This window comes from Dendrobates tinctorius, unplaced genomic scaffold, assembly GCF_039654945.1.
Source record: "Dendrobates tinctorius isolate UK_male_01 unplaced genomic scaffold, ASM3965494v1 ptg000115l, whole genome shotgun sequence".
Classification (NCBI taxonomy): domain Eukaryota; kingdom Metazoa; phylum Chordata; class Amphibia; order Anura; family Dendrobatidae; genus Dendrobates; species Dendrobates tinctorius.
In genome coordinates, this window is record NW_027361783.1 from 7,662,805 (window position 1) to 7,688,706 (window position 25,902).

General features: G+C 44.2%; 1 protein-coding gene across 2 annotated transcripts in view; it reads right to left on the reverse strand.

Moving 5' to 3' along the window:
• HIVEP1 (HIVEP zinc finger 1) overlaps positions 1-25,902 on the reverse strand; it is a 271,867-nt gene that overhangs the window by 87,233 nt on the left and 158,732 nt on the right. For both annotated transcript variants that reach the window (XM_073589977.1, XM_073589978.1), the window contains exon 3: positions 7,404-7,457. In XM_073589977.1, coding sequence (XP_073446078.1) covers positions 7,404-7,457 — 54 coding nt within the window. The remainder of the gene's footprint in view (positions 1-7,403; positions 7,458-25,902) is intronic.

The following is a 25,902-nucleotide window of genomic DNA, read 5'->3' on the forward strand; positions in this document are numbered from 1 at the left end:
AAAATGCTTCTGAAAGCCTACTCCAAGGGACGTTAGTACCCCACTGGCTCCCCAAGAAATCGCTGGAGAGTCCTGCGAAGCCTTCTTTGGAAGATGAAGTAGAGAACGTCACAATGAAGGGTAGCAGACCTACAAAGGACTATGGAGGTGGTACGGGCTCACATCAAGCCAGCAGACCTCGTCTGGGATCTCCATCGAGGAGGCAAGGGCCTATACAATGTTGGCGATGTTGCGGGCTTGGCCATGTAGCAGCTAACTGCCCAATGACTACAGAGCCAATGGACTGTAACGCTATGAGGCGTCTTTCGTTATACGTGCAGTCAGTCTGTGTGGCGGAGACCCTCACGGGAAATGAACAACACGTGTGCCACGTCGAGGTTGACGGTTATAGTGTGAATGCAGTCTTGGATTCCAGCAGTCAAGTAACTCTGGTACATGCCAGTTTGGTGGACTCTAGCGCCCTAACGAACTTAACCGTGGGCATTAGTTGCATCTATGGGGATACTAAGAACTACCCCACTGCCTGGGTTACTCTTGCCACGCCAGTAGGGACCAAAAGACATCAGGCGGCAGTCAAAGTCTATGAAACACAGTGTAAACCTGGGGAGAGACTTTCCCTTATTTTGGGACTTGTGGAACTTCAAAAGTGGCATGAACCCTCTAGTTGAAGACGGTAGTCAGGAGCTAGCCCCTGAACCATTGCAGCAAGACGACGGAGAACCCATCTCAGAGGAAGTACAAGAATCTGCGGACTCTCCTCTGGCTGTGTATGCAGGTGAGGCAGACCAGCTAGAGGATGTTTTAGAAATGCCTGATCTTGAGGTGGCCCGTGGTAAGTTTGGGACCGCTCAGCACCAGGATCCTACTCTAGCAAGGGCGTGGGAAAACATAAAGGTCTCCGAGGGAAGACCGTTGTACTCAGGGACTCAAAACGAGTTCCCAAACGTGGCGGTGCAGCAGGATATGTTGTATCACATAGACAAGGTGCGAGGGGTGGTGGTAAAACAACTAGTGGTACCCAAGTCCTTTCGCCAGGTAGTTTTGGAGTTGGCACATAAATATCCCTTGGGAGGACACCTGGCGGTAGAAAAGACAAAACACCGTATTCTGCAACGTTTCTTTTGGCCGGGTCTAGTGGGAGACGTGACCCAGTACTGTCGGTCATGTCCTACGTGTCAATTGACCGCACCTATGTCACATTTTAGAAGCCCCTTAGTGCCCTTACCAATAATAGAGGTGCTCTTCGAGAGGATAGCAATGGATATAGTCGGTCCATTAGTTAAATCTGCCAGGGGTCATCAGTACATTTTGGTAGTATTGGATTACGCCACGCGTTATCCCGAAGCAGTACCCTTGCGGAATGCCAATGCGAAATCAATTTTAAAGGAGCTGGTTAATATGTTTTCCCGCACCGGTATTCCGAAAGAGATACTTACAGATCAAGGGACCCCCTTTATGTCTCGTATACTTAAGGATTTAAGTAAACTACTAAAAATCTCCCATTTGCGTACCTCAGTATATCACCCTCAGACTGACGGTTTGGTGGAGCGCTTTAACAAAACCTTAAAGGGAATGTTGAAAAGGGTGGTGGATAAGGACGGGAGAGATTGGGATGCCCTACTACCATACCTCCTGTTCGCTATACGTGAGGTACCCCAATCCTCCACAGGCTTTTCACCTTTTGAGTTGGTTTATGGGCGGTGTCCTAGAGACCTGTTAGATATTGCCAAGGAGACTTGGGAACAAGAGGTGACTCCTTATCGCAGTGTAATTGAACACATAACACTTATGCAGGACCGAATTGCAGCAGTTATGCCAATAGTTAAAGAGTGTTTAGAGCGCGCACAACATGCCCAAAGCACGGTATACAACAGAGCGGCAAAAACACGAGTCTTTCAACCCGGAGACAGGGTGTTGGTATTGGTGCCTACCGTAGAGAATAAATTTCTTGCGAAATGGCAGGGACCATATGAAGTGCTGGAACGAATAGGTGAAGTAAATTATAAGATACACCAACCAGACAAGAGAAAGCCCGAACAAATATACCACAAACTTGCTTAAGGCCTGGCGGGACAGGGAGAGTCTGGTTGCAGGAGCTGCCCTTGAGGATGGGCCTCGAGGGGCACCACCTTCTAAGGTAAAGGACCCCCAGGTAGCTCCGCCAGAAGTGGGTATTGCAGACACGCTATCCGAAAGCCAAAACCGAGAGACCAGGGAGTTCATACAGAGGAACGCAGATATTTTCTCGGAACTTCCTGGCCGGACTCACCTAATTAAACATGACATTGTTACTGATGCACAGGCGCGGGTACGGCTAAAACCATATCGAATTCCGGAGGCTCAGAGACAAGCCATTGCCCAGGAAGTGAAGATGATGTTAGAGCTCGGGGTCATTGAGGAGTCCCGGAGTGATTGGGCTAGCCCTATCGTACTGGTGCCCAAACCCGATGGGACTATCCGATTTTGTAACGATTTTCGGAAAGTAAATGAAGTATCCAAGTGCCAAGAGTCGATGAACTGATAGAGAGACTGGGTTCGGCCAGGTACATATTCACTATTGACTTAACAAAAGGTTATTGGCAGATTCCCCTCACGGAATCAGCCAAAGAGAAAACTGCCTTTGTTACGCCCCAGGGATTATTCCAGTACCGAGATATGCCATTTGGGTTACATGGTGCCGCAGCCACCTTCCAACGTCTAATGGATATTGTCCTAAAAACCCATGGCCAGTATGCATCCGCGTACTTGGACGACATCATTATCTTTAGCGATGACTGGGACACGCATTTGTCAAAAGTAGAAGCCGTCTTAGACTCCCTAAAAATAGCTGGGTTGACTGCCAATCCCAAGAAATGTACGTTGTGATTGGAAGAGGCTCGCTATCTGGGATATAGCATAGGGAGAGGCGTCGTGAAGCCTCAAGCCAATAAAGTGGACGCTATTCAAAATTGGCCACGACCGGTAACCAAAAAACAGGTTGGAGCTTTTTTAGGGATCGTTGGTTATTATAGGCGGTTCATCAAACATTTTGCGACCATCGCAGCTCCTCTCACAGATCTTACTAAGGGGTCGAAATCTGTCACAATAAAGTGGAACGCAGAAGCAGAGGAGGCCTTTCAGCGATTGAAAACAGTCCTCTGTGACCAACCAGTGTTGGTTGCACCAGACTTTAAACGGGAGTTTATTGTCCAAACGGACGCCTCTGGGGTGGGCCTCGGCGAGGTTTTGTCTCAAGAAGTAAATGGCGAGGAACACCCAGTGGCCTATCTAAGCAGAAAGCTTACGAGAGCAGAAAAGAACTACAGTGTAGTTGAGCGGGAAGCCCTGGCTGTGAAATGGGCCCTGTGCACCTTGCGCTATTATTTACTAGGTCGCCAGTTTAGACTAGTGACGGACCATTCGCCCCTAACGTGGATGTCCCGGGCAAAAGAAGGCAATGCGCGGGTGACACGCTGGTTCTTAGCATTACAAGGGTTTAAATTTTCTGTTGAGCACAGGGCGGGCACAGCGCACAGAAATGCAGATGCGTTGTCTAGAACGCACTGCTTGCTGACTCGTCGTGTCCGACCCCACGGGATCGAAGAGAGGAGGGGGGTGTGTGAGGTGCCAAGGGGAGAGGTACTAGAAAACAGGTATATTTCTCCCCGTTTCATTTCATATGTCTCCCTGCACTGATGATGAAGCCAGTTTATTTCACTGTAATCCAGTCCTGGTTTCCTTAGTGATCAGCATGGAAAGGACTGGTAGTTCCCCTCCACTTATTCAATCCAGGTTTTGGTTTCCTGACTGGTCCAGCTGATATAATCAGCTGGAGGAGCTGGGATCTCTCAGTCTATCTCGTCTGCTGAGCTGGGAGCTGACACAGTAAGATTACTTGGACTTCTTTGCTGTTATATAGGTTTATTTTGTAGTTAGCCTGCTATTGTTAGTTAGTGGCCAGACGGCCTTAGACGTTTTATTTCATGTTTGGCATGTGTAACATTGAATAACAAGTGTGCACAATAAATATGCCGTGTCCATATTCATGTGGAACTTGCTAGTCTGCTGAAGTGACTTCATAGCCACACGCTTGTCCCAAAGCAAAGATCCCAGCTGAGCTATCTATTCCCCACAAAATAAATATATATATATATATATATATATATACACACATACATATACACACACACACATTATAAATAGTATTATTAAAAAAGTTAAATTAACTACAATCCTATACTGAAAGGCTGCTTAATTTTTTGGGGCCCTATATTTGGACATATTTTTGTTTTTTTTTGTATGTAACAGCATTGGTAACAATAGTATGCAACAACTGAACAAAAGAAAACGTGTGCCATGCAAAATGAAAGAGTGGCAAAGGCCCCGTCACACTAAGCGACTTACCAGCGATCCCGACACCGATATCAAGGTGTCAGGATCGCTAGTAAGTCGCTATGTGATCGCTGGTGAGCGGTCACACAGACAGCTTCACCAGCGATCAGCACAGCGATGTCGAGCGCCTGGCATCGCTTGCCATCGCTTTAAAAAATAGAATCAAAATAAAAAATATAGTTATTCTCACCTTCCGACGTCCCGTTCAGCCATCCTGCCTCTCTCCACGCTCCGGTCCCAGTGATCCTTTGCACGAATGACCGCGAGATGTCACGGTCTCGAGGGATAACAAAGTCTCGCGGTCATTCGTGCAAAGGATCACTGGGACCGGAGCGTGGAGACAGGCAGGATGGCTGAACGGGATGTCGGAAGGTGAGAATAACTATATTTTTTTTTATTATTATTTTTTACACCTGATCGCTGGTCTCCCGCCTGTCACACACAGCGATGCGTGCTGGCCAGCGGGAGACCAGCGACCAAAGAAATGTCCAGAGGTTTCTTCCAGCGATCAGCGATACCGGCAGGGGGGCCGCTCGCAGATCGCTGTCACACATAGCGATCTCGCTGGTGAGATCGCTGTTACGTCACAAAAGTTGTGACTCAGCAGCGATCTCGCTACCGAGATCGCTTAGTGAGACGGGGCCTTAAGCCCTGTATAATCTCATTCACACCACTTAGTGGCAGCTTTCTGTGTACACTGTGTATTGGCAGAAAGCTGCTCATCAATGGTGGGGTGAGGTAGGACCAGGAGGCACGTGGCATTAAAGGGAATGTCAGCGCAGCATGACTGTTCAAACAAAGTCCCACCGCTTGGTGCTTCATGGTAGGGCCAATCATTTATATACCTTCCTAACTGCTTGTTTTCTCTCAATCTTCACCTCCCTCTTTGACAACTCTGACTTCATAAGGCCAGAGAAACATGGAAATAGATGGAAGCCAAGCAGATCGGAAAGTGTATATAAATGACTGACCCCACCATGAAGCACCGAGCACCTGTACTTGGTTTAGGCTGGTTTCACATTAGCGCTTTTGTGCGCAGCGCATGCGCACCTATCTTTAACATGACGTGTGCATGGTCTTGCGCACACTTGCGTTTTCGTGCACATGCGTTTTTTTGTCTTTCGCGCCAGGCGCAACATGTTGCATTTTTTGGTCCGCCCTGTCTCGTCAAAAAAACGCTCGCGCACGGAATGCGCAAAAACAACACATTGAAGTCTATGGGAACGCATGTGTGCGCATGGTCTTGCGCACGCTTGCATTTTTTTGCGCATGCGTTTTTGAGGTAAACAAGTCTGGAATGTGGTCTAGACATTGAAAAAAAGTCACACCTAAAAACGCATGCGCATAAAAACCGCAAACGCATGTAAAAACGCATGTAAAACGCAAGCAACGCTGCGTTTTTTTGACGCATCAGCGTATGCATGACGCTAAAAAAACGCGCGTTTGTTTTGACGCATCAGCGTATGCATGACGCTAAAAAAACGCGCGTTTGTTTTGCGTTTTTCATGCGCTCGATGCGCGGCGCAAAAAAAACACTAATGTGAAACTAGCCTTAAACAGTCATTCTATGCCCCTTAAATCCTCTATGTGTGCTCTCAGATAGGAGCTCTGCACACTTGTCTCCTGAGCTACGCACTGTTCATGGGCCTGTTGAGCCATCAGTGGGGAGTCTCAGAAGTTGGACCCCCACAGATTTGCAAGCAATCAAAGTGCCTGCCAAGTATGAATAAAACATTAGAAAAGAATACTTTTTAACAGCGGCATTGGTCACACTGACAATGGTGGAATGAAGCACAATTCAATATCAGTCACGTGACTGACCTATACTTGGGATTATCCATCAAAGTAGTCACCTCATATTGGACTGAGTGGTAAAGTTATGTGCAGATGATGACTGAAAATCCAGCATCATAAGCTCCTGCTATGTCGGGAAAGGAATTCTGCATGCAACTATGGACAGAATGCTTCTGAACTCACTGGAGCAGACTGATAAGTAAGGCTAGTTTCACATTTGCGTTTAAGGCTGCAGCGTCGGGCTGCACACGGCCGCCGCTAGCCCCACCCCCTGCCGCGCCTCCACCGGTATCTACGCCTACAGACGCATGACGCTGCATGGGTCCCCTATCTTTAGCACTTGGGAAGCAGGCTGTGCGCAGGTATGCGTTTGACGGCGCATGCGTCCTTTTGACGCTGCGCCGAGCACACCAAATTGCAACCTGTTGCGCTTGGCGCTGGTCGGCGCAGCATCAAAAGGACGCATGCGCCGCCAAACGCATAACTGCGCACGGCCTGCGTCCCCAGTGCTAAAGATAGGGGACGCAGGACGCATGCAGCGTCCTGCGTCCGTAGGCGGAGCTACAGGAGGAGGGTGCGACAGGGGGCGGGGCTTAGTGGCGGCCGTGCGCAGCCCGACGCTGCGGCCTTAAACGCAAATGTGAAACTAGCCTTAGTCAGCGCAAACTTCACCTAATGTATTAAGAGGGGCATGCCTCTTTAGAACCGCTCGAAGATGTTTCAGTCTTATAAAGACAGTACATGACATATAGGACACTTACAAATGAGTGTAGACTTATGCTTGGATATTTTAGCCATTTTTTTTAGAACTGATTGTCCATATCTCCTCCTGCTGACCCCTGAGGTCTGCATCTCACCAATATTGCAAAGTAGCAAGTAGACAGAGTTGAACATTTTAGCGGAAACCTGAATATTAGTACATTTTTGTGTGAGAAATCTGTGGAAAAGCCATCAATGAATTCCCACTACTATGATCCGGGGTTCTGAGTAAAGAACGTTAGATTTACAAAACAAGGTATAAAAACTGTATATACAGATGCTGCTGTTGTAGATTGAAGACTACTAGTGCGACAGCACCATCTGGATATACAGTGACTTTCTTCTCATTTATGGGCCACCACACAGGACCCGTGGCTCGGTCCGCAGCTCCTAGACTCTCCATACTATCCCCAGGGTGCCAGTGTATAAATAAAATATTTATTAATTTATAAGGTATACAAACTGTGGAGAGGATTTACCTTTTTTGGGTTCCTCAGGATTGTTTAGTTTCTTTTGGGCTTCTTCGATTTTATCTAAAACAACAAAAAAAATCTTATATTAGTATTCACAAGTGTAGTGCAAAACCAAACAGAAACATTACATTTCATCTTCCAAGAAACGAATCATTAGTTGTATGACAAAACACAAATAGCACGATCCAGTACAAGATTAAACAATCACATACTGTAATCTATAGCAATATATCTCTACCAGAGTCAACCCAGTAAACCATGCTCTGAAACAGAACAGGACTCTATCCTACTTACTTTTACCAATTAGTTACTAAAATGAAGCTTTTGCATTTTTTACATGCTTTATAACCTGGGAAAAAAGGCTTCAGTCTCAGTATATGGCATCTCAAAGGAAAAGTGGACTATGTATTTCATCATTATTGTAACACCCGACATAGCAGCCTGACTAACAAGTTTCTTAGTGACCAGTAGGTGGCAGTCATGTGAATACCCCGTAATATTACTCATAGGTCTCTGTGTACATGATGAATCTGGCTCAAAAACAGGAGTGACAAAAAAAAAGACAACTGTTCTATCTAATATGGTTAAAGGGGCCATCCAGAGACAACAACAAAAAATATACATTATATCTTATATAGATCAGGAAATAATTTACTAATGTAACATTAAGGCACTAATCGATTTGTCTCCAGTGCTAATGGTTACATGGTCCCATTGGAGGCTCCTAGCTATGGTGTGACATTGTCTTGCAGTCAGAGAATATTGGTTTACGCGCACATTGGCAAGTTGCATGGAAAGGAGGAAGAGGATGCTGGGATTTGTAGTCTTTGCCTTAATCCAGCCTCTAATTGGGGTATCTAAAACGGCAATTTTATCTTTAATTTGTGATTTCTCAATAAAACATAAAAGGTATTGGACCTTTTTGTACTGAAAATGTTATTTTCTATTGCACCAAAACAAGAAATCTGATTTTACTTAAGACAAACCTCACACCTCTTATAGGGAATCTGTCAGCAGGTTTTTGCTGTCTTATTATAGAGCAGCATAATGTAGGGGAAACGAGCCTGATTTCAGGGATGTGTCACTTACTGGGCTGCTTGGTGCAACTTTGATAAGAGTCCTTGTTTGTGTGATGTAGATGGTGCAGTGGTCAAAATGCTGAGCTCTGTATAACCCCGCCCACACCTGATTGGCAGCTTCCTGTGTACACTGTGCATTGTCAGAAACCTGCCAATCAGTGGTGGGGATACATAAGTTAGCAGGTCTGACCTGCACTTGAGACCTATTGAGGCAGTGATAATCTCCTGCTGATAAAATACTGATTGTATTGAAACTATAGCACACAGCCGGTAAGTGACACATTCCTGGAATCAGGCTTTATTGCCCTACGTTATGTTGCTCTCAGATTAAATAGTAAAAACCTGATGAGAGATTCCCTTTAAGCTACAAATAAAAATATTCCTTGTTATACAAAGGCTGTTTTAATTTACTCTCCGCTGAGTACACAGATAAAAGTTGTCAGAGAAACCTCTGAACATTGCTGGGTTCATGCCAGGATGGAGTGAGATCATGCATATGTACAAAAATATTAATGCTGCAGAAATCAATCACACCTCGCAGAAACCCATCTGGCTTTAGCACTGAACCAAACAAAAACTTTCAGATTTGGCAAAAGCAAAAATGTCCTTAGGTGACTGCCAGGCTATCGACTGCTGTGAAGTTTACTTGCTGTCTCAATTTATGTTCTAATTGCGCAGTGATAAAAATATATCCTCTATAGAAGATATAAACTGTCATGAGTCAGTGCTAAGAATATCTAAAAATATGCTGTAACGGCTTTTTATAAGTACTGTAAGTGAAATAGAAAAAATACCCTATTCAAAGATATCTGAAAAAAATAAAAATAAATTTTCACTTAAATTGAGAGACAAGACTAAAATGCTATAAAAAAGACTTAAATTGTGTTCCCTTCTGTGAAGATGTGAAAATTGTATTACTCTATCAAAAATTAACATAGTAAACTTCAAGATGCCCAAATTACCCAATTATGTGGCGATTTTGGGGGAAGACATTGGAGGGGTCCACTCCCACAATTATCTGAGCGTCAGGGGCACAAACTTTTGTACAAACTGAGCAGATTTAAAAGGAGTTGTCCCCTTTCAGAAACTCCCTGTCCCCGCGTGCAGTTTATTAAAAGAAATCGATAATCTGAGCTTTACTCGCCCTCCCCGGGACCACCACCGAGCGTGTTGCTGTCTGATATTGCTTGCAGTGCTGAGGTCAACAATGTGGCCGCTCATGTAGATGGAAGGACCCGCTGAGAGTTGCTGAGCTCGGCGACTGGCCGCAGCCCTATTGACATGACGTCCCTAACGCAAATATTAGACAGTAAAGATGGTGGAGACTTAGCGGTGGACCCCGGAAGATTGTTATAAAATTATAAACCGCTCTTTACTCAAACTGTGCCTGGGCACAAAGGATCCACTGAATGAGGAAAAACTCTTTAAAGAGGTTGTCCACTATTTGGAGAAACCTTCTCAATCCTCATGTTTTCCCCTTGTAAAATATTAACACTTATACTCACCTCTGGTTCCAGGGGTGTTGGCACTGGCTGTCCCGAGGATCGCATAACACTATTATGATGCGCAAACCCTGAAACCAATCAGCGTTGGCTTCACTCTCCCTTCCTTTGGGCAAATTGTATAGATCTTGAGGAAGAAGAAACAAGAGTAGCAGTTCTCACTTCCTCCAGATGTATGCGATTTACCCGAAAGAAGGGAGAGTGAAGCAAACGCTGACTAGTTATACACACCGTTGTACTCAAAAGATTACACACCCAGGCAGAATTTTTGCTTTCTTGGCCTTTTTTCAGAGAATATGAATAACACCAAAACTTTTTCTCCACTCATGGTTAGTGGTTGGGTGAAGCCATTTATTGTCAAACTATTGTGTTTTCTCTTTTAAAATCATAATGACAACCCAAAACATCCAAATGACCCTGATCAAAAGTTCACATACCCTGGTGATTTTGGCCTGATAACATGCACAGAAGTTGACACAAATGTGTTTGAATGGCTACTAAAGGTAACATCCTCACCTGTGACCTGTTTGCTTGTAACCAGTGTGTGTGCATAAAAACTAAGGCTGGGGTCACACTGCGATATGGCAGTCTGTTAAACGGACTGAGTTACACCACAGTATAAAGCAGTCCTTTAACGCTGCCATAGACCCCCATTATGTGGCGCATCGCGACGCATGCCGTAAAGCAGCATGCGTTCGCGACGTGCCGTCATTCACTGACGGAGCCTCGGACGCGGGCTGCAGCATCTGAGGCTCCGTCACCGCTAGTGCTGATGCAGCATCAGCAGTAGCGGTACAGAATAACGCATATTGCGTTATGCTATAGCGTTAACGCGCCCGTCAACACTATGTGTTGAACGGGCTGTGTTAACGCTATGTGAACCTGGCCTAAGTGAGTTTCTGGGATCCAGACAGACTCTTGCATCCTGTCACTGCATGTCCGCCTCTGCAGAGAAGCCGTCGGGTGTTGGAGCACGCATAGTGGACATGGGGTTTCTTGAAATTCCATCCACTATGGTGTAACATCTGGCCACTGCGGGTTGGACGCTGTGGATGTATGCAGCGTCCAACCCGCAGCATTTACTGACCGTTGGAACGTACTCTAAGTAGTCTGGAAATCTTTCAAGCTGTTACCATCTTTTCAGTTCGCCATTAAAAGGTATCAATCACGGAGGACTCTCAAATCTTTATCTTTTTAGTGTTTTTTTCTGCATTCATTTCAAACTTCGGCGGGCCAAAATTAACATATGTTAAAGCTGAACCGGTTCGGCAAGACAGTATTTGCAATAGCTTACAGCACAGTTGGCCCACATAATTTAAATCAGATCATATATATGACGGAGCAGGCAAGGGCATCATATAGGCAGATGTACTTTTCACTGCTGGAAATTCTTGGAAGGCAAATCTGTAAACTGGCATTATTGGAAATGTCTGGCCTACGCAGCATGGCGACCAGCCATGTCTTTTGTAACCAAACAAAGAAGCAGAACTGTAGAAAGTAGGGCCTGACGGTGCTGGATTATGCTTCAGCACCTGGTAAAGGCTGGTGCAGCATAGCTAATGTGCAATGTGTGTGAGGTCACCCTGTGTGCTCACAGATTAGGACTGAATATATTGCAAGCGGTCATGCTGATGCTAATCTCATTGCAAAGCCCAGACAGCCACTTAATGCATCTTTTTTCAGAGCAGCTCTTATATAGCTGACAGGATGCCGGATTCTAGGAAATCCAAATGAGTCATACTTCTAAATCATTTTCTCAGTTTATTAGTCTAAATAATAAACGGCGCACTATAGATAACAAGATGGTGAATTCCTGAAATAACATGGACGGGACCTTTTGACTACACAACTAGGAAAAGTCACAGTTGCTCACATGGCAAAAACACAAAATAATGTTGAAATTGTAACTAATAATAACCCAAATATTCCAATGAGAAACATATTGATAATGATAATCGCACAAAAAACCTGAAGCGTTTCCTAGGACCATCAAAGTCAATGAGAATCCTCAAGTCTCATGCAAGCTTCTTATTTTTTACTTGCAGATTTGCAGCATATTGAATTCTGTAGCATAGTTTTTTAGTTACAGAATTTTTTGCTGCAGAAATAACCCATACTAATGGGTGGGGAAAAATCCAACAAAAACGCATGTTAAAAACGCAACAAAAACATGGCAAAAATGCTCCTATTTTATGCAGAGTCCTCTGAACAGATCAGGATTTGCAGCAGAATTTTGGACTGCAAATCCTGAATGAGTGCACATACCCTAAGAGGACAAAAGTGTGAACTGCCATTAAGTTAGATCTGCCACTCGATTATGCTACCCCATGTAACAGAACGGCGACCGCGGTTTTCTCTGTATTACAAACCAAATATATTTTTTGTTCCGTTTGGGCGAAGAGAAAAGAATACTGGGATTCATAGTGGAGTCCTCTCTAGTCAAGTGCATGGCTCCTTCACACAATGATCTGCATACAATGCAGCCATCCATCAACACACACAATAAGGAGGACAGTGCGCAACTCCTCATGTGTTCAGTAGACTGGAAGAAACATGGAATCACGGAGGATGGATGCTGTAAAAGATCAGACGGGCCATCAAGATGGTCCTTATATTTCATCTTAAGCTAGATCTAGATTTATCCCAGGCATATTTGACTCCTTAAAAGGAAGTTATAGTCAGAAAATGACTTGTTGCAAAAATCTAGTTTTTGTGTAAACGTATTTTTAAAAAATTATTTGTCAATGTTTTTGTCCATATCACAATCTATATTTAAAGCACCACTATAGCGTTTTGCTGGAGAGGTGCTACGGATCTAAGCATTACACTACCAGCCGCCATCTTCACCTTTCATTAGCGCCGTTCTGGTCTAATGGCGGCAACTTCTGACTGACCGAAAGTCAGAAGTAATAGTCAAAAGAGCTCAATGTAAATCTATGAAAACCAGAACGAAGCGGTCATAGTTTTACATTGATTAACATTTGTGCCGCTCCAGAAAACAATGGAGCAATCCGGCAGTTCACAAACTGCTGAAGACCGACAGTGTCACAAATAGAAGATGAAGATGGCGTTGGGTAGGTGTAAAACTAGGGATATTTTTTAGACTCTAACATCCCGTTGTATCTGGAAACAAACGTGTACAAAGGTAGAATAGATCCCACACTGTCTTTTGTATGCAAATGTGTAATGAGGCTGTGAAGAGGTCATAATGAAGGGAGTGGGAGGAGGGGAGCTGTGACAGTCTATTGCGATTGGTGGATTCTTTGTTATCAGCTGTGTATAGTTGTGATACCTGTCAGTGTAATCCTGCCTCTGATAAGGAGCTTGCTGAAAACTCTTCCTGAAGAGAGTCTAAAGCCCCCGTTACACACTGCTATATCGCTAGCAATATGGCTGTAAAGTCACCGATTTTGTGACGTAGCAGCGATATTGCTAGTGATATCGCTACATGTGATACCTCCGACCGGCACCCCCACTGGTTATCGCTGGTCGCGCGAGAAGGTCCTGGACCATTTCTCATCGTCTGCTTCCTGCTGTGACGACGAGCGACGCGTGGACGCGGGCGGGAGGACGTCAGGATCGCCTCGTCTGACAGGTAAGTAGCGACCCCCGACCCCTGCTATGTCGCTGGTGAGATCTGCCTGTGTGGCAGCTCACTAGCGACCACTTAGCGATGCACCAGCGAGCCATATCGTTGTCGGGATCGCTGGTGCATCGCTATGTGTAACGGTACCCGAAAAAAACCTCAGGGGCCAGTGGGAAAATTGCAAGATTACGATTTTTTTTTTCTAAAGCTTGATAGGATAAAAAAACAGAAACAAACATTACAAAAAATGATTTAAAAATGCATGTAACCGATTTCCAAGAAGTATCGTTCCTCCTTGCGGACATTGACATGCTAAGCATGCTGAGATAAGGAGACTTAAAGCCGCAATGCTCCTCTGGGAAAAATGCAAATTGTCTCTTCAGAGAGGAAGAGGACTAGAACTCTAGTGACACCTATTGGAGCATTTATTCTGCATTTCTAATTTAACACCATCATATTCCATAGTTCTTTACAGACGTCACCACTGAAACTATTGGGGCTCAATGCAAATTCCCTATCAGTATGTCCTTGGAGTGTGGGAGGAAACCCACACAAACACGGGTGGAACATACAAAGTCTTTGTAGATGTGGTCCTTAGCGGCACTTGAACATGGGATCGCATTGTTGCAAGGTTGCAGTGCTAACCACTGAGCCACCATGCTGCAGATGCATTTTAAATAGGTCATTTTCTGATGATCGCTTCCCTCAAAGGCTCTGGGAACTTTTTTTTTTTTTAGAAGCCGCTTTCCGTTTTCCGTCGTATTTAGCGCTCTTTTCTTGCGTCTTACAATTATGCATGTACCTTACTAATGATGAGATTTAATATAAAAAATTATTATTACTGGTGTACTACATATTTATCCTCTTCAGGATTACGGTATCTATAGGTAATACATGTGACGACTAGCACGTTATCTTCGCTCTACAGTATTTTTATAGTGTATATTATAATAGTTATTTTGTTGCACATCTTGATTAATACAGTTAGGTCCATATATATTTGGACAGAGACAACATTTTTCTAATTTTGGTTCTAGACATTACCACAATGAATTTTAAACAAAACAATTCAGATGCAGTTGAAGGTCAGACTTTCAGCTTTCATTTGAGGGTATCCACATTAAAATTGGATGAAGGGTTTAGGAGTTTCAGCTCCTTAACATGTGCCACCCTGTTTTTATAGGGACCAAAAGAAATTGGACAGATTAAATAATTGTAAATAAAATGTTCATTTCTAGTATTTGGTTGAAAACCCTTTGCTGGCAATGACTGCCTGAAGTCGTGAACTCATGGACATCACCAGACTCTATTTTTCCTCCTTTTTGATGCTCTGCCAGGCCTTCACTGCGGTGGTTTTCAGTTGCTGCTTGTTTGTGGGCCTTTCTGTCTGAAGTTTAGTCTTTAACAAGTGAAATGCATGCTCAATTGGGTTGAGATCAGGTGACTGACTTAGCCATTCAAGAATATTCCACTTATTTGCTTTAATAAACTCCTGGGTTGCTTTGGCTTTATGTTTTGGGTCATTGGTCGTTTCATACTACAGATGGACAATCAGTTTGGCTGCATTTGGCTGGATCTGAACACACAGTGTAGCTCTGAATACCTCAGAATTCATTCGGCTACTTCTGTCCTGTGTCACATCATCAATAAACACTAGTGACCCAGTGCCACTGGCAGCCATGCATGCCCAAGCCATCACACTGCCTCTGCCGTGTTTTACAGATGATGTGGTATGCTTTGGATTATGAGCTGTACTACGCCTTCACCATATACTTTTCTCTTTCCATCATTCATGTTGTCTCTGTCCAAATATATATGGACCTAACTGTAGGTTTCCACTACATAATGTTTTTGCTGTATATTATGATATGGTGTTATATTCAAGTATATGTTTTGTGGATATAGGTTTCCTTTTTTGTTTTTCTCTTGGACATTTTTTTTTCTTTTACTTGTAATTTAGGCGTTTTGAATATTGGACTTTGTATTATGTGTTGAACCAATTGAAGACAGCGCTCCTTAGTAAGTTTCATAAATAAGTTCATTATGCCTCCATACAATAACAGGAAGAATAAAAAAAGTTATATATGAAATAAGGAGCATCGTCTTCAAATGGTTCTGTGGACTTTACATTGAGTGGATCCCTCGGGTATATTTTGGCTGTGGCGTTGCCTTATGCCTAATGTGTTCTGCAGACATGCTTATTTGTAGTGTTTATAATTGACTACGTTCTCCCCATCCGGAATGAGCAGCGCTTTGGACGCAGAGTAATTTCGCTGTGTCCAAATTGATGCTATCTATTGTAAGCAAGTAAATCTGCATGTGTTCAATGAACCATGGGGATTTACTGCGTTCAATACATTCTATTGATAACATTTCTGTTGCGGAGTATAGGGTCTCCACTAGAGAAATTGACATGCTGTGGTCCTGAAAGACGTGCCACATGTCAGTTTCAGCGGGTGATCCACAGGTGCAAATACACGCATAGTGGACATGGGATTTCTAGAAATACCATCCACTATGCTGTAATATCTGGCTGCTGCGGTTTTGACGCTGCATAAATACAGACACAGGAAAAAACAGGCGATCAAAAAAGTCCAGTATAATAAAATTTCGGACGTGGTACTTGTCACTTGTCAGTCTTTCCTTGCTGGATACTAATATATGAGATGTTGATATGTGGAGCTGCTTGGTTTGTATGTTGTAACCATGGTTACAAGCGCCATATTTGGGAGTGATCCTTGATATATGTATGATTGGCTTGACTTGTCACATGTGTGTGATCCACTCTCTCATTGGTGGACTCCATCTTAAATATCCCTCAGTTCCTTCTTCCCATCACCCCTTGAGAAAGGCCATTTGCCGAAACGTGCGTTGGGGGGGGGGTCAAACCTGGGTGGACCTCCACTTATTATTCCAACAGGTAAAGATGTTTTCATGTGTTATTATGGTATAGTGCTATCTTTATATCAGTATATCCTGTTGGGTTCTTTATGCAACATGTATGGTCTGGGGATGGGTGCTATATTTTCAATGTTACCAGCATAATTATGTTTAAGCAACCTGTGTTCCCCTGTACTGTCCATAAGCCCAGTGTATGCCGCACTTGGTCGCCCTCGTGCTACCATGGTCATGTTTGACTTGATTTCCTTTTCCATATACCTTGGTCGGATTATAATAAAGATTCAGTTTTTTACCTTTTGAATTAATCTAGTCTTCTGGACTTTTTTGATCGCCTGTTTTTTCCTGTGTCTATGTTTATGGTTTTTGCGATTGTCCATATTTTCCTTCCGCATATTAACCCACTACTTACTATTGCTTATTAGTATATGTCTTAAATAGTCTATATGGGTTTTTTATCCTTAATCTGGTTATGGGCTGCATAAATACGCAGCGTCAAAGCCACAGCAACGTACCTTTATGTGTGATGACAGGTTTTATTAGGAAAAGAGGCCCGCCCCTAAACGTTGCAAAAGGTGTCTACACACCAATTCCTGCACTAAGATGTTTCCATGAAGTGTCGCCTGTTCCTGCAGTCGAGGTGTGTCCTCAGGGCCGTTTGAGAGTTTACGCTGACCTAGGCACTTTAAGTGGTGAGGCACCCTACTAGCAATAACAATCCGAGAGAAATGGACCAATTTTTTTGTCCATTATAGCTTCTGCTTTTTTCTCTTCCGTTCTTTTCCAGTGAAGAGGTGCTTGCTTCCAAGCCAATAAAAAACCCATTGGAAAGTCATGTTTTTATTCAAGTTTATCAATAAGCAATAGATCAGTGAGACACAGATGCAAAATGGAAGAAAAGGTGAAGCCTTTCAATCTGCATCCATTTCTCACAGATCCCCCACAGAGTTGAATGGCCGAGTCTGATCTGTAAATAAGATGAGAATAGGATCTGCTCTGAGTCTCAGGATCTCACTCTCAGATCCATTAACAGCACATTCTTTCTACACTATGGGACAGAGCGCTGCCGAAGGGAAAACAAATATTGGACAGCACTCAGACGTGTCAACCAGATGTGTGAAAGGACCCCCAAAACTAAGTTCCCACAATGAGTATTTGCTGAGTTTTTAATCTTGCAGATTTGCTGCACCAATTACATAAATTAGGTTACTTGCATTCTTTTTACGTGTTTTTATTAAGGTTTTTTTTTTCCGTCCTCTGTCTTTTTGGCATGTCATGCATTAAATAAAACTACTTTATACTGTTTTGTATAAATCCTGTTACTTTGTTTTGATGTCACCAAGTTTTTTGTGGATTACATGCACTTTTGTTGTTTTTCCACTGCACAAATGCACTAAAAACATATGCCATATATACTCGAGTATAAGTCGAGGCCCCTAATTTTGCCACGAAAAACTGGGTAAGCTTATTGACTCGAGTATAAGCCGGGTATGCATTGTCCCCCTCATCCCTGTCCTGCTATGTGTGGCTCACCCCCGTCCCATCCTTGTGTGTATGGCTCACCCCCGTCCCATCCTTGTGTGCATGGCTCACCCCTGTCCCATCCTTGTATGCATGGCTCACCCCCCTCCCTTCCTTGTATGCATGGCTCACCCCCCTCCCTTGTATGCATGGCTCACCCCCCTCCCTTCCTTGTATGCATGGCTCACACCCCCTCCCAAACTTGTATGCATGGCTCACCCCCGTCCCATCGTTGTATGCATGGCTCACCCCCGTCCCATCGTTGTATGCATGGCTCACCCCCGTCCCATCGTTGTATGCATGGCTCACCCCCGTCCCATCGTTGTATGCATGGCTCACCCCCGTCCCATCGTTGTATGCATGGCTCACCCCCGTCCCATCGTTGTATGCATGGCTCACCCCCGTCCCATCGTTGTATGCATGGCTCACCCCCCTCCCTTCCTTGTATGCATGGCTCACCCCCCTCCCTTCCTTGTATGCATGGCTCACCCCCCTCCCTTCCTTGTTTGCATGGCTCACCCCCTCCATTCCTTGTATGCATGGTTCACACCCCCTCCCAAACTTGTATGCATAGCTCACCCCCGTCCCATCGTTGTATGCATGGCTCACCCCCGTCCCATCGTTGTATGCATGGCTCACCCCCATCCCATCGTTGTATGCATGGCTCACCCCCCTCCCATCCTTGTATGCATGGCTCACCTGTTGTGAATTCTCTTGATCTGACTTCTGAGTCGGGGCTCCCTCTGGTGGTTACTGCGGGTAGTGGAGCTGTCTGGGTTGACAAGTCTGCCACCTGAAGACGATGATTGGAAATCAGGGGATACTGACTGGGAGGATATAAGTGAGCAGGCTTCCTTCAGTTGCTGCTGGTGATTAGTTTCTTCCTGTGCATTTTGAGGTCTGCTGTCTCCTGCCCGATCCTGCATTTTTCCGCTAAGTTGTTCATTTGCTAATCCTTTGCATCTGATCTGATTTTGCCTCTTTCTGCTTTACTGTGAGGGTTCAGCGTGCTCCCTGCTGGGGCAGTGCTGGACCCCGCTCCATATGTTACAGCTTGTATCAGTTTGTTCAGTCCCCTGTTATATTAGTCTATTTTGGTTTGCTGCCAGTTCACACAAGAATGCGGATATAGTGGGGGAGAGAGGTCGTGAGACCTCAGTGTTTTTGTACATCAGACGTGTTGGATTTTTTAGGGTTTTTGCTTGACTGCAGACAGTGTCTTTTCTTTCCTATCCTATCTAGACAGTTTGTGCCCCATCATTTGCTCAGTCTATTGTCTGCCTGTGTTTGTACCTCATCTTGTCTCACCGACAATATGTTTGGGGGCTATCTATTCATTTGGGGTTCTACTCCGGGGCAGTTTAGATTTCACCTTTCTTGCTTTAAGCTTAGTTGTCCATCGGTGCCGAGGCATCTATGGCATCGTAGGTACACCACACGGATACTGCTAGTTGTGTTAGGATTAGGGGTCTGAAATCCGCTAAGTTACCAACCTTTCTGGTGGCCTTGCTTATTCCTGCCATCCTCCTCAGTGACCTTTTCATAACACTCACCCCATCACATTGTTGTGTGCATGGTTCACCACCCCCTCCGATCGTTGTATGCATGGCTCACCCCCGTCCCATCGTTATATGCATGGCTCACCCCCCCTTCCCATCGTTGTATGTATGGCTCAGCCCCCTTCCCATCGTTGTATGCATGGCTCACACTCCCCGTCCTACTCACCTTCCTCACGCCGTCCCTGCATCTCCTTCTCAGCACCGGCAGCTCTCCTGTGCTGAGTGGTCTCATGGTACCGCTCATTAAGGTAATGTAGGTAAGGTAAACTCTACGCCTATGGGAGTGGAGACGCATGCATATTCATTAACTTAGTGAGCCGTACCACGTGACCACTCGGCACAGGGGAAGAGCTGCCGGCGCCAGGAAGGAGATGCAGGGATGGAGATGCAGTGACGGAGGGCGAGTATGACATTTTCTTGGAGCTGGCGGCTGCAGCTGTCCCTGTGCCAGAGCTGCCAGCTCCTGCTGCAGCTCCGCCGCTCCCCCGCCGGCTTTCTGGACAATGACTCGTGTACAAGCCGAGCTGAAAATCTCGGCTTATACACAAGTATAAGGTATATGTTCTTTATCTGTTGATTTTTCTCATCTCATTCAAGTTTATGAGTAAAATCCTCAGATTAAATGCATATTTACTGCAAGGGAAATTGACATGTTGCAGATTTCAAAGTTGCACCATAGGTCAGTTTGTGTAACATAAAAAGCACACTGGGTATGAAATTTCCTTAAATCTTATACACACCAAATACTCATCTTGGGAACTTAGCCTAATATACATGGGGTTCTGTGACATATGTTTCCTGGGGGAGATAAGGATCTGGCATGTCCAATATCGGACAGTAGTTTATTTTGTTCTGTAAGAGATAGGCTGCCAGCAAAGAGGTTTGACAGCAGTTCTGTTGGAGAACACAGAGTGCTCCTGTGCATGGGAGACTTGGATGAGTTAGGCCTGTTTCACACTTCAGTTTTTCGACGTCAGTCAAAACCCGCCGTTTTTTCCCATTGAATTACAATAGTGGCGGATGGTCGTCCGTTACGTCCGCTATTTGGCGGATCCGCCTGCTTTCTGGCGGATTCTATCTATCTGAGGTGGACACACTAACGTTTTTTGTCTGCGTCAAAATGGCGGATCACGGCGGATCCGCCATTTGATAGAATGGCCGTCTATGGGCGGCGGATCCGCCATTTAGCGGAATCCGCTTTTTCGCACTGAGCATACTCAGAAAAAAAAGATACTTTTCCAGACAGTCCAAAAAGTATATAAGGTGGGCTAATTAATCATTGGGCCCAGACATCCGGCACCAGCAGCAAGATACAAGAAGACAGAAGAGACAAAGCCTGTCATCACCTGCCCAGCACCAAGACGCCTGCCACCACAAGCCAGGAGCAAGAGGACTGCCAGCTCCTGCCCAGCACCAAGAGGCCTGCCACCACCAAGCCAGGACCGAAAGGCCAGCCAGTGCCAGCCAGCACCAACAGCCTGCCAGCAAAGCCTGCAATTGTGAGCATAAAACCTATTTGTGTGGGGCATGTCTGCCTGCCTGTGTGTGTGTGGCCTACCTGTGTGAGTGTGTGGCCTGCCTGCGTGTGCGTGGTCTGGTCTGCGTGTGTGGCCTCCCAGTGTTGCAGGTGTGTGTGTGTGTGTGTGTGTGTGTGTGTGTGTGTATTTTTATTATGCATTATTTTTTCATACTTTACTTGTTTTTCTGTTGTTGCATGTATACTGCATTTTATTTTCATACTACTGTAATTTTATTTGAATATTTCCAAGTGAGCTGTGATTGTGTGTTGTGTGTATTGTATGTGGTGTCACTGTAGCATGTGTTCAGCAATTTTCTTTTCATGTACTGTGCTATTTAAAATAAAGAGCATAGTAGCTCCTACTTGTAAAAAAAAAAAAAAAAAAAAATATATATATATAATAAAAACCTGTCTCCATAAACTGTCCATAGTATCATTGTAAAACCAGGTCTCTTTAAGTGTGGGTATACGTGCAATACCTAAACAAGGTCACCTTAAGTGTGGAATATGCTCACTGATAGATTCTCAGTTAACTCTCCAGCAGGGAATTACACACATGCAATACCATAAACAGGTCACTAAGTGTGGGTATCATTGTAAAACCAGGTCACTTTAAGGTGTGGGTATACCTGCAATACCAAAACCAGAGCAGTTTGATAGTGTGGGTATACATACAACACCAAGGTTTTTTTTTTAGCTTTTTTTTTTTTTTTTTTTTTTTTTTATAAAGGGGAACACGAGGTGTAGGGTTGGGAAGGTTGCGCATTGCGCATATCAACATTCAATGTTAACCGTTAAATTAAACAGGAGGGGGAAACGTTCAATTAGTTAATATTTTTATGTGGTTTTGGTATAAATTTTTTTGAGGTGGTTTTTCAATCAAAATATATCTGAACATAAAAAAAAAAAAAAAAGAAAAAAGAAAATTATCTTTTGTATAGTAGCATTACAATTGTGTTTATACTTGCAGATCCGTTCAGGAAGGACCCGCAAGCCAGGCCGCAGCAGAGAGAGAAAACACTTCAATTTTACCAGTAAGTATAAAGGCCTGAAAGCTTTTTTTATCCTTTGTATAGTAGCTTTACAAGTGTCTTTTTATACTTGCAGATCCGTTGAGGAAGCCAGGCAGCAGACCCGCAAGCCAGGCCACAGCAGACCCGCAAGCCAGACCTCAGCAATAATGTCTTCTTCTGGGAGTCCCCCCCTCACAGCATCAGCAAACGGAGGTAATATAAATAATGTTGTTTTTTTTTTTTTACTCTTATTTTACACTTTTTTTTAACCCTATATGCGTGTATTATGTTTTCACAGGAAGCTGAATCTGAGGAGCTTCCAGGAGGAGACATGCAGGGTGGAGAAATGCAAGGAGGGGGCACACAGAGTGTAAGTTTAGCAGATACAAACACTGACATACATAATGCTACACCCAACACAAACATTCATCAAAGCACACACAATAACTACACATCTATCCAAGCACATAACTTTTTTTTTTTTTTTTATAGTCTTCACAATCAGGTGCCCGCACTAGAGCGATTCCCAGGACATCCCAGAGTCGTTGAGGTGATGCTTCCTGTGGTCGGCGAACAGTAAGTAACACTTTATTTGGGTGATTAATGAACTTCATGTGGCTGAAATTAATATTCCTTTATTTTTTTTCTCTCACAGGTTTCACAGCGTGCTCAAGGCAGACCATTCGAAGAGGGGATCATAAATGTGGACACCCTCATCGAGGCTGTGCAACAGCAGAAGCCACTGTGGAACATGGCGAACCGCTACCATGCCGACCAACCAACCACCCGACGGCTTTGGGATGAAATCTTTCAGGTTATAGAGAACTGGGGACAAGGATTTAATGAGTAAGTATTCCAATTTCAGTAACTTATATTACAGCATGTGAAGTGTTGAATACTAACCAAAGGTGACAGGGTTATCATACGGTGGCGGTCACTCAGGGATCGCTTCAAGAAGGACTTCAACAAGGAGATGCAGGCCCCGAGTGGATAGAGAGGATGCAGGAGCAGCCGGTATAAAATACTACAGAGCCCTGTCGTTCCTCCGGTCAACGATGGTGAGCAGAAGGTAAATATTCCACACACCATTTCTGTAGTACAAATGTTAACATGTTCAACCTAATTTTTTCTTTCAGCAAGGCCAAATGAAATATCAATATATTAATATATCTTTTTTCTCTCTTTTATAGCACCATCTGCAGCACTTGGGAGCCTGCTTCTGAGTTGCCTCTCTCTGGAGGGATCCCTTCGGAGACCGCCACCGGTGACCACATCGAGGTATCCGACCCCTCTGTACCTTCCCTCGTGTCATGCCTCTGTCCCCTCCACCAGCACTGCAGCAGCAGGGCAGTCTTCATCACATGAAGCTGCAGGTGACGATTTACAGTACCCTTTACCCCACCCCTCTGACACTGCCGCAAAATCTCTACCAACTTTTGGTTCTGGATGGCAGCGTCGAGCTAAGGAAAGGATGACTTTGTCTGACTGTTTGAATCTGAATTCAACCGTCCAGAATACATTCCGACTTTTAGGACAGCAGATAACTTCTGGGTTGAACATGATAAATCAAAATATCATGGAACTCAGAAGTTATATGGAGAGGATGAATTCAGAGTCAAATCAAGCGCCGAGACATTTTTTTTCAATCAGTTGTCCGGCAAATGGAAGATTTAAATCATCACCTGCAGATGCATGTGATGCAAGCTAGTCACAATGCTCTAGTGACTGCAGTCTGCAAGGCCTCCCAATCAACCCATCTACCTATTCCATCACCTTCTCATTCCACCGTTCATCCTCCCTCCGTCCATCCTCCCACCACTCCTCCTTTCTCCAATTCCCCATTCTATTCTTCCCAGTACCTACCTTCCCCACTGCATTATACCCCAATGACCTCACCATACCCACCCCCACCTTCAATGTTCCCACAAACCTCCTCTGTCAATCAACTCCCGTCCCAAGCTCATGTTTTAAACCCCCCCCTTCCACTTCTGATCCTCACCAACTCCGTTCCCAGTACCCCCCCCCCCCTCGATGTGGTCAGCCCTGTTAACCCCTACGATGATATCTCCACCCAACAATACCGGCATCTGTAAAGAATGTGTTAAAAATTGGCAAAAAAATAAATTATTTTTTGGTTCAAAACAATTTTATTGTGTCGTTTAATTTTTTTCTTTAGTGTTAAGTAAAAAAAAAAAAAAAAAAACACCAGTGGTGTTGAGGTTAAAGACACAACACTTCGGTAAAGGTACAAAAAGGTTCAAGGTACACCGGTGGTGTACATGGGAAAAAACACAACACTTTTATCACACAAAATTGGTGTAAACGTACCATAACTGAAACAAAAAAGGAAAAAATTACAAAAGTTTTTCTTATACAAAAAAGGAACCTTGGTATAAAATTAAAAAAAAAAAAAAATTATACCTTGTCATCTTGCCAGTCAACTCTTCCTTCCGGTGACACAAAATAATCAGCAAATGTGTCCCTCATTCTTGTCACTGACACAGTACTCCGAACACTTGTCTGCTGATAATCCCACAAGGTGGTTTCAAAAACATTTTCTTCCATGGGAACAGGTTCCTTTGAAAGTACAAAATTGTGCAGGATGACACATGCCTTCACCACCTCATCCACAGTCTCAGTTTTCATTTTTATGGCAGTTAACAGCACTCTCCATTTTGAGGTTAAAATCCCAAAAGCACACTCCTCCACTCTTCGCGCTCTTGTCAATCAATAGTTAAAGATTTTTTTCGTGTGTGTCAATCCATGACTTCCATATGGCTTCAGAAGATGTTTAGACAGTTGAAATGCGTCGTCACCAACACACACAAATGGCATTGGTGGGCCTGTGGTTCCAGGGAGTGGTCTTGGAGGTGGGAATTCAAAATTTTCTCCATACAAACGATGGCCCATTGCGGATCTTGAATACCTGCGAATCATTGGATCGACCATACGCAGCAATGTCGACCCCAATAAATTTGCATTTTGAGTCTGCAATGGCCATCAATACAATTGAGAAGAATTTCTTATAGTTGAAATATTCATATCCGGATCCAATGGGTTTCAAAATCCTTATGTGCTTCCCATCCACTGCACCAACACAATTCGGAAACTGACATATTTCTTGAAAGCTTTCTGCAATCTCAAGCCACCTTTCCTGTGTTGGCTGTGGGATGTACTCCTCCTTTAGACAATCCCACAATGCCCGGCAGGTCTGTTGGACTATTCCACAGATTGTATTTATCCCAAGCCGGAACTGGTAATGGAGGGAGGTGAAGGATTCTCCAGTTGCCTGGAATCTGTTAAAAAAAAGGGGAAAAAAAAAAAATTTAATACAAACTACAAGCAAGAACATGACAATAAAAGTCTGCAGAATCAGAAAACTTTAAAACAAAAGATAACTTACCGAAGGGTCACCATCAAACGCTCCGCCGGTGATATCGAAAAGCGCAAGTAGGTGTCCCTTCTCTGGATTTGTGCTCCAACACACTCCACCAAAATCTCAAACAGGTCCTGTCTCATCCGCACATAATTGAAGAACTTGTCCGGGTTATCCCTCAATTCCAGATAAAGTGTAGAAAAAACTTCAAGGGTCAATCTCTGTAAATTTATAGGATGAATCCACTGCCGTCTCTTCTTTCACCGACACAGGATGCGCAGTCTTGTTTCCTCCCTCTTCCAAGCAAGAATTGCCAAACGATTGCACTCAAAATCCACACAGATGCTATTAATATTCGCTATTACTCCTTCCATCTCTGCCACTAGCTCTACAACCTTTCAAAGATATTGTGTTAAACACCCTAGATATAGTTTTCCCCTAGTTTCCAGGAT